We start from the raw sequence: 13,460 nt of genomic DNA, 5'->3' as shown, positions 1-13,460 counted from the left end.
CTATAACTGGAGCCAACTGTGGTTAGTCTACCTCATGATGGGGGGACTTCAAGGAATATTCCCAAGCAGCGGCTGAAACTCCCTCTGTTTCGGGGAAATTCCCTGTCTCCTCCTGCCTGAAAAGGACTGCCTAATCCCACTTGTTGGTGGAAAAACATGGCGTTTACTCATCTGTCCAGGTGGATAGCTCTGTCACTGGGAATCCTTTTTCTCTGTCTTCGGGCAGCACTTTGCCTGGTCTGTATGCCCCACCCCTCCTGTTTCTGTACCTTGGGTACAGCCTACATAGACTGCTCACTTCAGATTTCCCCACCAGTGTCTCAGGTAAAAATTGACAATGGGGTACAAAGTGACTTTTAAAAGTGGACCCAGGTGGAACATAACTTGGTATTTAAACTAAGTTAAGTTTGTTGGTTTATTTTTATTTATTTATTTCTTAAAAAGATTTTACTTATTTATTTGACAGAGAGAGAGAGAGACAGCCAGCGAGAGAGGGAACACAAGCAGAGGGAGTGGGAGAGGAAGAAGCAGGCTTCCAGCGGAGGAGCCTGATGTGGGGCTTGATTCCTCACGCCTTGAGCTGAAGGCAGACACTTAACGACTGAGCCACCCAGGCGCCCCAAGTTTGTTCGTTTAATTAAGATAGATATGTCTTGAAAGTTATCAGCATTAAATGTGAAACTTTTATTCTGCCAAGGTTTGCTGGAGGTCAAATGAGCTCGTGTTATTTCTGTTGCAGTTTGTTAGCAAAAAGACACTAAAATGATGCTTACTTGTCTGTCCCATCAAAGTTTTCATAGGAAATCATTTAAATAGCTTTCAAAATCTTTGGGATTAAAGTCATTGGACATCTACGTCTTTTCCAAATAGGATAAGGTGCTAAATCATTGATTACCGAACGTAGGTCTGTGTTTTTTGACTACTTATTGCAAAGAACCTAAGGATATTGCAATCTCCTGGTAAACATGCTTTGTGCTTACCCAGTTCATAAATGTGTCATCTACAGAATTCTGGTGTGACAGTTCACAGTTGGTTACTACTTAGTCTTCCCTGGAGACTAAGATTTCTAAGAGTGCAAAATTCAGCAACTCTCTCTGTAGAAAAGTAGGAGATATGCGGAATACATTTTTGTTGAAGGTAAAAGAAGGTAATTTTGTCCTAAACGAGACTGGTTGTTTGGAAAGAAATGACTTGGGACAAAAGCTGAATGCAAACAAAGTTGTAGAAGGTTTGTGAAGTGAAATCTTAGAAAGGAATTTTAGGTGTGGTCAGGATGGACTAAGATTAAAATAAAGGGATTTTAAAAGTACAGTGGTATATAAGATTGGAATTCTCTCTCTATGCAAAAGACAAAGTTTGCTTGACTGGTTGGTCTGCTCTTGATAAGAAAATATAAACAGCTGTTTTCTCTTTGCCTGCCCAGAAAAGCCAGTTTCTATGTTTTGCCTTTATCAGGTCTTTGACGACCCCTAATCCTAAATAGGCATGTGCTTTAAATTCTAAGGCTTTAGGGGCGCCTGGGTAGCGCAGTCGTTAAGCGTCAGCCTTCGGCTCAGGGCGTGATCCTGGCGTACCAGGATCGAGTCCCACATCAGGCTCCTCCGCTATGAGCCTGCTTCTTCCTCTCCCACTCCCCCTGCTGTGTTCCCTCTCTCGCTGGCTGTCTCTCTGTCACATAAATAAATAAAATCTTAAAAAAAAAATAAATTCTAAGGCTTTAACAAACTTCCCCAAGGCTTAAATGGTGAACAAAGTCTCCTTGACTTGTCAATTGCATCATAATGCAATTATTCTCCACAGAATAACAAGCAAGATTTGCCTATACATGAGCTATTGTGGCAATTTGTCTGAAATTTACCTCAAGTAGTCTAGTTTAGGCAAACAACATTCAAAGACAATCAGAACTAAAATTTAGCATCCACGAAGGTGTGTTATTGAAACATAATTTCTCTCAATAATAACCCTCATTTCCAAAGATAGCCAAATAAAACTAACCTGTTTGAAAAACAAGTCCAGTTTTAACAAACAGCGTAATTACTTACATAAGCTCAGCAAGAATGATTGATCACATAGATCTTTAAGAATCTGCTTTGCTGGAACTTTTATAAGGAATCTCTAGGTTGAACTTTTAGTTGCCTCTCCAGGCCAGAAGCCAAGCCAAGTACTTGCCATCAGACCTGCCTGCAATACCTGTAGATGTGGGCAGGTTCCTGCTGGGTGGGGAGCCTGCTTCTTCCTCTCTCCCCTGCTTCCCCCTCTCTCCCCAGCTCATGCTCTATCTTGGTATCTTTCTCTCTCTCTCAAATAATAAAAATCTATTAAAAAAAAAGAAACTAAGGTTGACTTTATGAAACCTAAAGCCATAAAGCTCCTTGGAAATGTTGGCCTGACACCGTGCTTACAAATTTCCCAGCAGCCTTACCAGGTGAGTCAAGAATGTCACTTCCTGCCAGGTGCGAGGATGGCAGGATATATTGGGGACCTCAGTTTCATTTAGTCCTATAAACTTAAGTCTTGTTCTGGGACATTTTGGTTTAGGAGTCTCATGAAGCTACCTGCTTCTTGACCTAATGTAATGGAGTCTTGGAAACACTAACTCAGTCCGCTGGTATGGTCTGAGTTGTCTAAGTAATGTTAGCTCAGCCCTGAAGTGTTAATAGTTTGAAGAGCCTATCTCAGTCCTTTCTCCAGGATGGTCCGCTCTGAGACTGTCCTTTTGTTGAGGACACAAACTCTGACTTTTATCTTATAATAGAGCCTTCAAGCAAGCATCACAATAAAACAAAAACTATCTGTAGAAGACAGAGACTTCAAATGACTGTGATTGGTTTATTATTGAGAACTTTCAAATGTGAAAGGTCTGATGAAGTTTCATATTAAAAATAGGCAACAGACTAGAAAATTTGGTTGTTCCTATGGCATGCAAAACAAAGGTAATAAAGCCATTGCAAAAAATTAGACACAATGTCTCTAAGGATAGTGACGAAGCCTATTTTTAAAGACATCAATGAAAGTTACATCTGAGGGGCACCTGGGTGGCTCAGTCAGTTAAGCATCAGTCTTGGGCTCAGGTCATGATCCTGGGATCCTGGGATCGAGCCCTGCCCAGGGCTCCCTGCTCAGCGGGGAGTCTGCTTCTCCCTCTGCCTCTGTCTCTCCCTCTGCCTCCGCCTCTCCTCCCTGCTCCTGTGCTCTCTCTCTCTCAAATTAATAAATAAAATCTTTTAAAAAAAAGTTACATCTGATATGTAAAAATAAAGGAACATAATTTTTATATGGAAAAAGTCTTTAATATAACATATAATAATAGTGAAATACAATATATATAATTACTGAGCACGAGTGCACAGGGGAGAGGTGCAGAGGGAGACTGAGAGAAAGTCTTAAGCAGACTCGCTGAGTGCAGAGCCTGAGGTGGGGCTTGATCTCAAAACCCTGAGATCAGGACCTGAGCCAAAACCAAGAGTTGGATGCTTAACCAACTGTGTCACCCAGATGCCCCAGATTATAACAACTTTAAACCAAGACTAGCAAGTAAAGAGATTCAGTAAGTCTGAAGTAGGGCCCAGATATCTATATTTTTTACAAACTGCATAGATAAGACTGACATAATTCCCACTAAAAATGTACTGATCTAGAAGGTGATAAATTCAAATTAAAAGCAAGGCTGTGGCCAAGTTAACATTTTGTATAATATCTGAAATTATGACTGATAACACTAGATTGCTATTGTCTAATATGATCAGGAAAAGCACCACTAAGAATAAAATAAAAACAAATCATGGACAGGAAGGACATTGAGAAATCTCAACATATCATGGACAGGAAGGGCATTGAGAAATTTCCATAGACTTCCCATAAAAATACAGTTTCTGAAATATTTATACTATTTCATACAAATTTAACCTAAGGAAGGCTAAATATCTCTTCTGATTGGACAACTCTTCCCATGAAATTAACGACAGCAAACAGACTAAATACACCTCATTATTTCAAGCACTTCTCTTTTTATAAGGTGAAAGAACAGATCTTTGTGATTTTTTTCCCCCAGAGGCCATCTGGGAAACGTCAAAGATACATTAGGATCCTGAAAGTTATCTATCTATCTATCTATCTATCTATCTATCTATCCAGATATTTATAGTAGGATCTGATTTGGGCAAGGCAAAAATCAAGAGGTTATTAGAGGAGATTTGGACACTTGGTTAAGAGAGGATCATGGGTGCCTGAGAAACAAAACTTGGTTATCTATTTAGTCAAAATGATTATAAACCATTAAAAAAAAAAAGATATAGAAAGCAACCTCTTTTTTTTTTTTTAAGATTTTATTTATTTACTTGAGAGCACAAGCAGGGGGAGGGATAGAGGGAGAGGGAGAAGCAGACTCCCCACCGAGCAGGGAGCCCGACATGGGGAGCCTGACATGGGGAGCCTGACATGGGGAGCCTGACATGGGGCTCGATCCCAGGACCCTGGGATCATGACCTGAGCTGAAGGCAGATGCTTAACTGACTGAACCACCCAGGCGCTCTGAAAGCAACCTCTTTCTTAAAAGAACCTCTTTCATAAACATGGCACCTTTGTAAAGGAGCATATTCATGAACATGATCAAAAGATATAGCCTCTCTATAGAATATACAAGAAGCAAAAGTATATATACTTAAAATTATGCTTACATAGCCAATGTTTCTGTATTTTCTCTTACTTAAAAATTATATTGCTATCTAATGATTATCCATTAAATAATTCAATTTAATATCAGTGCAAGGTTTTAAGTTACCTAGAGATCTTGAAAATTACCTTCAATTAATCTTCAAAGTTTAAATAAAAATTTGTCAGAATGATACAATTTCCTTAAACACATATTTACATTTTTCAAAGTTTTTAACATTATGTAGGAGTAACGCTTGCTTGTTTGATGAGCAAATCCATATAGATTTAGGAAAAACAAATTCCAGTAGAATAAAATATAGTTTTTAGTGTAATATGGATAAATCTGAGAAGATATACTTGTTTTTATTAAATCAAAATTATTAAACGAGTCTTGTTTGCCAAAGACATACCTTAATTACATAAACTTATATTCCTGAGACTTTTGTCTGTTTTTGTAAGAATAATTTTCTTAGGTACAGCATATTTAAGGTATTAGATGTTAGGGGTACCTGGCTGGCTCAGTCAGTGGAGTGTACGAGTCTTGATCTCCAGGTTGTGAGTTCGAGCCCTGTGTTGGGCGTAGAATTTACTTAAAAATAAAATCTTAAAAAAAAGTAAATAAAGATAAAAATAAAGTATTAGATGTTAAATTTCCTTATTTGGGGGGAATTATAGAAACCTTCTTATATAAGGGCTTATTTATCTCTACAAGTCATCAAAACAGAGTTCCTTAAATGGTTTTTGGAATAAATTTATCAATACCCTCTGGAAATAGGAAAATTTTACCTGCTACCATAAGAAGAGGTAAAGCCTTTTCTAAATTACAGACATCTAGATAGAGAGCATATAGTTTCAGATCAGTAAACACAGAAACACACAATCTCACTGGTTCAGATATCCAACAACCCTTCTCTCTCTTTTTTTTTTTTAAAGATTTTATTTATTTATTTGACAGAGACAGCCAGCGAGAGAGAGAACACAAGCAGGGGGAGTGGGAGAGGAAGAAGCAGGCTCATAGCGGAGGAGCCTGATGTGGGGCTCGATCCCATAACGCCGGGATCACACCCTGAGCCAGAGGCAGACGCTTAACGACTGCGCCACCCAGGCGCCCCAACAACCCTTCTCTTTATCAAAGGGTGGTGATCAGTTGTATTCCACTGGACACAGTCAACTTGCATCAGTATGAACCGGAATAATTTTCACCGTTACCAGTTTTCTACAACTTACAGTGTTTTCTTTTCTTTATGTATTTTTAAGTAATCTCTACCCCCAACGTGGGGCTCAAACTTCCAATCCCAAGATCAAGAGTCACATGCTCTACCAACTGAGCCAGCCAGGCACCCCCACAACTTGAAGTGTTTTAAAGATTTTTTTATTTGAGAGAGAGAGTGAGAGAGAGAGATCTCAAGCAGCTCCCTGCTAAGCGCAGAGCCCGCCATGGGGCTCCATCTCACAACCCTGCCATCATGACCTGAGCCGAAATCAGGAGTCAGTTGCTTAACCAACTGAGCCACCCAGGTGCCCCCACTTACAGTTAAAACAGCTCAAAGACAATAAATGATGGAAAACATCTAGATCATCTTTTTTGCCCATTTCAAAGTCTTTTCATAATTTTTCCTGACAAAGGCAAGAGAAAAATATAATACAGAGTTACACAAAACAAACAAAAACGTTAGCCATATGTATGACAGGATTCTAGTTTCATAAGCACATCTTTGCAGGTATCAAATAGCTTAAGACGTTTCTGAGGAATCTTCTTCGGAAGAGGATCCTTTACTAACTCCTTTACTAAGCTTTTATTATTAACAAAAGCACATCCTTTGAAGACCTGCACTGGGCTATGCTTCATTAGCTTGGTTTGAATAACTCAATATATTTGAAAATAATTCTAAGAATTAAATTTGAGTAGATCCTGATTGCTTTTCATTAATTTACCTTCCTATCTTTGATTCCCCTGAATTAGATTTTTAAAATATTATTATTATTTGATATTTCCTTCATATATTTGTAAAAAGAGAATGATGAAACTGGATGATCACAGGAAATATTTTTATCCAAATTCTAAGTAACTTTGCAAAAATCCTATAGAGGTAGTCCTCCTGATGCTTGGATTAAAGGTTTTAAATATGCCTCTGGTGATTCTCTGGCTTTACTCTTGGCTTTTCAGTCAGATGCTATTGCTGCCTATCTGTCATAAAAAGAGAAGTAGGTTGTGAAAGATCTAAAAATCCCAAGTATTGGGGCGCCTGGGTGGCTCAGTCAGTTAAGCGTCTGACTCTTCATTTCAGCTCAGGTCTTGATCTTGGCGTCATGAGTTCAAGCCCTGTGTTGGGCTCCATGCTGGGTGTGGAGCCTACTTAAAAAGAAAAAAAATTCCTAAGTATTTATTGAGACTTTTTCTCTTTTTAGTCAAGAATAAAAAACAGAGCACTTTGGAGAGAAGAGAAAGCTATTTAGGAGCAGGAAACTTCCAATAATTCAAACCTAGATGTTTCTTTCTTTTATTTTTTATTTATTTATTTTTTAAAAGATTTTATTTATTTATTTATGTGACAGAGAGACAGCCAGCGAGAGAGGGAACACAGCAGGGGGAGTGGGAGAGAAAGAAGCAGGCTCCCAGTGGAGGAGCCCGATGTGGGACTCGATGTGGGACTCGATCCCGGAACGCCAGGATCACGCCCTGAGCCGAAGGCAGACGCTTTAACGACTGCGCTACCCAGGCGCTCCAAAACCTAGATGTTTCTATTCACAGAATCTTTGTACACTGTTCCCCACAGAAGGACATTCTCTATTGCATAGAAAAATCCTACTTTAAACCCATTAATTATACATTTTTAAAACTTTTTAAAAAATCTTTTTTCAAAATGAAAAGGGGAGGGATATATTTTAACAATAAAAACACTATTACTATTTATTTAGCAATCCTATAGTGTAAGTAGTTTCTTGGGATCTGCTGTTAAACGCATTTTTGGTAAACACTAAACAAACAGAGGAAGAACTGAGGAACCTGACAAGAGGAGGAAAGATCTCCCAGGAAAAAAATAAAAAGAAAGAATGCAGTTTAAACTTGCTCTAAGCTTTAGGGGATTTATTATCACAGGACAGATACACAGTTGTATTTGTCCTCGATTAGCTTAATTAATTATATTTTTTTCAGATTGATGATTACCCACAATTTTTGAGTCCACCAGAAAGAGAAACCAACCAACATATTCGTATCATCCATTCTTCAAATGTTTTGAAAAAAGAGTGTGAAAAGTCAAAAGGTGTCAAGAAATTCTCATTTCCATTTCATCATGCCACTTCTGACAACAAAAAAGGTATGTAATATATTTCTTAAAGTGACACAAGAAAAGATGCATTTGTTTATAAGACAGAAAAGAATGTTCTTTTTTCCTCCCCGGCTTTACTGAGGTATGATTAACAAATAAAAATTGTATATAAGGTGTTTAATGTGATGTTTTGATCTATGTATACACTGTGAAATGATTACCACAATCGGGCTAATCATCTCACAGAGTTATCATTTTCTGGGAGTGAGAACACTTAAGATGTATTTTCTTTGCAAGTTTCAAGTACATGCTACATTACTGTTAACTATAGTCACCATGTTGTGCATTTTGGTCTCCAGAACTTATTTATCTTATAATGAACATGGGAAATATTGTGTTACCCTTTGACCAACACTTACCCCCCCAACCAACCCTCAGCCCCTGGTAATTACCATTTTACTATCTGTCACTATGAGTTTGCCTTTTTTGGATTCAACATAAGTGAGATTACGCAGTGTTTGTCTTTTTGTTTCTGGTTTACTTGACATGATGTCCTCCGCATTCATCCACGTTGTCTCAAATGCAGGATTTTCTGTTTTTTAGATTTTATTTTACTCGTTTATGTTTTAAAGTAATCCCTACACCCAACGTGGGGCTTGAACTCACGACCCCAAGATCAAGAGTCAGATGCTTTACTGACTGAGCCAGCCAGGTACCTCTGGATTTTCCTTTTTTTAAATTTTTTTTTTAAGATTTATTTATTTATTTGAAAGAGAGAGAGAGAGAACACAAGCAAAGTGGAGAGAGAATCCTCAAGCAGACTCCTCATTGAACACGGAGCCAGACTTGGAGCTTGATCCCAGGACCCTGAGATCATGACCTGAGCCTAAATCAAGAACTGGATGCTCACCCGAATGAGCCACCCAGGCATCCCAGATTTTCCTTTTTTTAAAGGCTAAATAATATTAGATTGTGTGTATATGCATGTGTGCACATGCATACACCCCCTCCCCGCCACCCACACACATTTTATCCATTCATGTACTGCTGGACACTTAGGTTACTGTAAATAATGCTGCTATGAATAAGGGAGGGCAGGAATCTGAGATAGTGATTTTATTTCCTTCTGATTTAAACCCAGAAATGGGAATGCTGGATCATGTGGTCATCCTATTTTAGTGTTTTGAGGAACCTCCATCCTGTCTCCCACATCGGCTGCACCAAGGTGCATCCCCACCAACAGTGCATCGGGTGCCCTTTTCCCCACATCCTCACCAATACTTGCTATCTTTTGGCTTTTTGAGGACAGCCATCCTAACAGTGGTGCGGTCTCACTGTGGTTTTGATTTGCAATTCTATGATGATTAATGAGCTGATCCATCCATTCTCAGCAGCACAGTGTCTGGGCATAGTTTGACATACATGAGGTATGTGGAAAAAAAGGAAAGCAAGAAAAGAATGGAAAGGAAGTAAGGGAGGGAAAAAGGAGGGAAAAAGAAATGAAGAAAGACAGAGAAAGAAGTATGTTCACTAAATATTGGTTTTCAGATAAGAATGAGTTAGAATCTGGATTCCATTTGGTCAGTCCTTTCTTTTTTTTTTAAGATTTCATTTATTTATTTGTCAGAGGCAGAGGGAGCGACAGAAAGAGAGAGAGATTGAGCACAAGCAGGGGAAGCAGCAGGCAGAGGGAGAAGTAGACTCCCCACTGAGCAGGGAGCCTGATGCGGGACTCGATCCCAGGACCCTGGGATCGTGACCTGAGCTGAAGGCAGACGTTTAACTGATTGAGCCACCCAGGCACCCCTGGTCGGTTCTTGCTTAATTTTAATAACCGTATTAACAACCACATATTTTAATGAACAACCTGATCAAGAAGTACAGCGGATAACCGGAAAGACTGAACCTGGCTTTAGGAAAATGCCTGATAGTCCTCTCTGTGAATCTTGGGCTCCCACAAGCAAGGGAAGCCACAAGGTCCTGCCCTGACAATTATGGTTTATTATGGTTATTAACAGCATTCATTCTTCATTCAAAAATATTTGTTGGGAACCTGTTCATTCAAGAACTATGATTCACACCTAGATAAAAAGATGAAAAGCCATCTTTAATTTTTTTTTTAGGGAGCTCAGCATCTGATGCAAATGATTTTCTCATCGTGCACAAGGAGATCTAGAAAATCCACAGTGGGGTGGGGAAAAAGGGGAAGGATGAGGAGTCAGGGCTCCTGGTACTCACCCAGCTCAACCAGAGCTTCCTTGCTTTATGTTTTACATTTTGGACTTTACATGCTTCTGGTGATTAAGTCTTAAAAATCCAAGGACAAATAGATAGAAATAGAATATATAGCTCAGCATTACACTGTTTATTTCAAGGTCTGGTCTTATATATGTATATGAGATGTGTATGTATCTAAAGGAGCCCTTTAAGGTATTAATCTGTGTAATTGGAAGGTGGTAAAAAGCAGAGAAAAAGAGCATGGCCTTTGGACTACCTAAGCTCACATTTGAATTCTGGCTCCTACCTTTCCTAGCTGTGAGCCTCAGTTTCCTTGTCTCTATTGCTACTTTCACAGGGTTATTGTGTTACACATAATAATGTGGTCAAGGCTGGGCATGTAGCAGGAAAGCAGTCAGCTGTTAAGATCACATCCTTAGCATAGAAGAAGGGCAGAATGAAGTCCCAACAGGGCTTCTGGACAGGCCCTTCCACTCCTGGCCTTTAGCCAGTGAAGCCAGACCAGCCCACACCAGTCAATTCACTCTTCACTAGACTTCACTCCAAGTGAGACTCAGAGCTCTTGGAATACTGAATAACTACAAAGTGTGAGAAAACTATCCAGTGTTTGTACACTCTCATAGACAAGCACCTTTCCACCCTGACACTCTATGGCATGGCAACTGCTTGTAGAAGTTGTAATTAGACTTATTAAATCCCTGGTTGCTTACCAGGTCTCTTGTCACCCTAATTAGGGTACCTAACTGGCGTTGGTTGCCTTAAATGCATATTTATCCTTGTCCACAAGCATAATTATTCTTGGCTTTTTTTTTTTTACCCCCCCCCCACATGCATAAGACGATAAAAACACACGTTAAAGAAACTAATTACAGGCAGAAGTTTTATGAAATTTAGATTCCTGGAAACTTTGCAAATGATGTTAAAAGCAGTGAAGACTTCTAAAAAAACTTGTGTTCACGCACATGGCTATTCATAGAATTATACTTCTCCCCCACTCCCCCTTCACTTTCGTCTCTGAAGGTTCCATCTGACACTTTTGTGCAGGGAGTTTTGAAAACCCAAAACTGCCACTGTCACAAGGAGTCATACATAGCACACATTAGAGAATAAAAAACATTCCCCCTTTCTAGAATGCCAACAGTCCTGTGCTCTGATTCCTGCTCTCCACCAAGCTACTTGTTTCCTGGGTTAGGTGTTACCATATACCCAGGACCATGTGGTTCACCTCCTAGACAGTCTGTAAAATGTGGTCGTGAAGCAAGAGAGAGGCTCAAACCTGTCTGACCGTCCACTTGACAGCAGTCATTACTAGAGTCTTTAATGTTAATACTGATGATCTCATGCCTAGAGAAGTAGCACACATTAACTGCTCAGCATTTAAATAAAGGTAATTATTAGAACTTACTCCAAACCTCTTGGGTGAAAGCCTAGGGAATATTTGTGTCATGTGGCAAAGAAACTCACACTCAAACCAACTGGATTACCTTAACAAAGGAAGCTCAAAAGGGCAAACCATTTGTAGTAAAAATACTTAGTTTCATCATCACATCTTCAACAGGCTTCCTAATTAAGCCCTACTTTTCTGGAGATACTTAGAAAAAGAGGCTTTTCTCTAGAGTATACATGTGTCCTTATATGGGTCAGAGGTAGAATTTTAAATTGTACTTTTTATGTTTAGATGAAAGGGGATGGTTATTAAACTCTAGCTGACAGGAGCAAAGCGACAAAGGTGAACTGCATTAGCCGCTAAAGCTCTAGAATGAATTGAATGATTAGCCGCTTAGTTTCAAGTATTCTTGAACAGCACTATCCAGTGGAACTTTCTGCAATGATGGAGCTGTTCTGTTTGTAGACTAATTATGTCTAATACAGTAGCCAACAGCCACCTGTGCCCACTGAGCACTTGAGATGTGACTAGTGCTACTGACTGAATTTTAATTTAATGTGAATTTTAATAGACACAGGTGTCTAGTCGCTATAGAATCAATTGGTCACTGCAGCCCTAGACGCATAGAAAAGACTTCACTGGCTGTAGTGGTATCTTTTGAAACAACGGCATACCATGAAGTAGATTAATTCTCAAACCAGAATGAAACATCATAATTTGATGGTACAGAAACTGAATCAGGTTTTATATAAATATAAGCTTTTATTTTATACCTAAAACCTATATATTTTCTAAAATCATTGAGGTGGGAGAAAACTAAAACTAGGGACTGATGAGTCTCTCAGGTTTGGTGGATAATTTTTACATAGGCTTGGCAGTCTTCCCCAAAGGAATAGGTTTTTTTTTTGTGTTTTTTTTTTTTTTTTAGATTTTATTTATTTATTTGTCAGGAGAGAGAGAGCGAGTGAGCACAAGCAGGGGGAGCGGCAGGCAGAGGGAGAAGCAGGCTGCCTGCCAAGCAAGGAGCCCGATGTGCGACTCGATCCCAGGACTGGGATCATGACCTGAGCCGAAGGCAGATGCTTAACTGACTGAGTCACCCAGGCATCCCCATAGGAATAGGGTTTTGACAAATATAATCAGACCTCTTGCAGTTAAGAAAGCACTGCATTTTTTTGGTAGTGTCCTTTCTAAAAATGTTCCTCAGCTGACCAGCACTACTGAACATGTCATCAGGCATCCACTGTGCTAAATGGTGAAAGGACTTCATATCTAAGCTACTGAAGAAGACTGTTAACTGCTCTGTGCACACTAGAGAACATATTAGCAGGAAACTGTCACCTGTTATCTGTATTCAGGCTCTGTTGTCATTATGGCCCTATACCTGCCAGACTCTGGCCATTGGCCTCTAGGAGACCAGCCCTTCCATCCAACGTAGAAACAGAGATCAAGCTGTACTTCATTTCTCAGGAGAGAGCACAGATGAACCCAATACTCTCCACACCGTTGTTACAAATGGCACTTAAAGCTAACATAGAGAGGGGCAGGGACATGGACACTGAAGTTGTCTTTTGTCACACAAAAAAGAGAAAGTTCAAGCTTGGTTAGCTAGTGAGCTTGGATGAAATCAGGTTTAAGAGACAGCTTAGGTTGATTGTTTAGGTCATACCAGCTTCCTGATAGAAAAGACTCAGTGATTTCTTCCCCCTTCCATCATGCCCACAGCGCTGTGCTCCGTTCCTTTCCCGCTCTCCTCCAAAATGCTTGTTCCCTGCCTGAGGTGTTGCTGTATACCCAGGACCCTGTGGGTCACCTCCCAGACAGTCTGTAATGTGTGGTCCTGAGGCAAGAGGCTCAAACCTGCTGACCCCGGTGTCACAAGTGCTAATATGTTCTACTTAATTCCAGCA

At 39.7% G+C, this 13,460-nt stretch overlaps 1 protein-coding gene and 1 long non-coding RNA gene across 2 annotated transcripts in view; one reads left to right on the top strand and one right to left on the bottom strand.

The window, feature by feature from the left end:
- The window catches only part of LOC121104387, a 117,221-nt gene that overhangs the window by 24,102 nt on the left and 79,659 nt on the right, over positions 1-13,460 (bottom strand). The gene's annotated exons all lie outside the window — the stretch shown is intronic.
- CUNH12orf56 (chromosome unknown C12orf56 homolog) overlaps positions 1-13,460 on the top strand; it is an 87,595-nt gene that overhangs the window by 22,856 nt on the left and 51,279 nt on the right. Inside the window, exon 2 of the mRNA XM_008684372.2 lies at positions 7,811-7,973. Coding sequence (XP_008682594.2) covers positions 7,811-7,973 — 163 coding nt within the window. The remainder of the gene's footprint in view (positions 1-7,810; positions 7,974-13,460) is intronic.

The sequence above is a fragment of the Ursus maritimus genome, unplaced genomic scaffold, assembly GCF_017311325.1.
Source record: "Ursus maritimus isolate PB19 unplaced genomic scaffold, ASM1731132v1 scaffold_21, whole genome shotgun sequence".
NCBI classification, from domain to species: Eukaryota; Metazoa; Chordata; class Mammalia; order Carnivora; family Ursidae; genus Ursus; species Ursus maritimus.
Note: the sequence above shows the minus strand (reverse complement) of the source record. Positions and strands in the feature narration are given on the sequence as shown.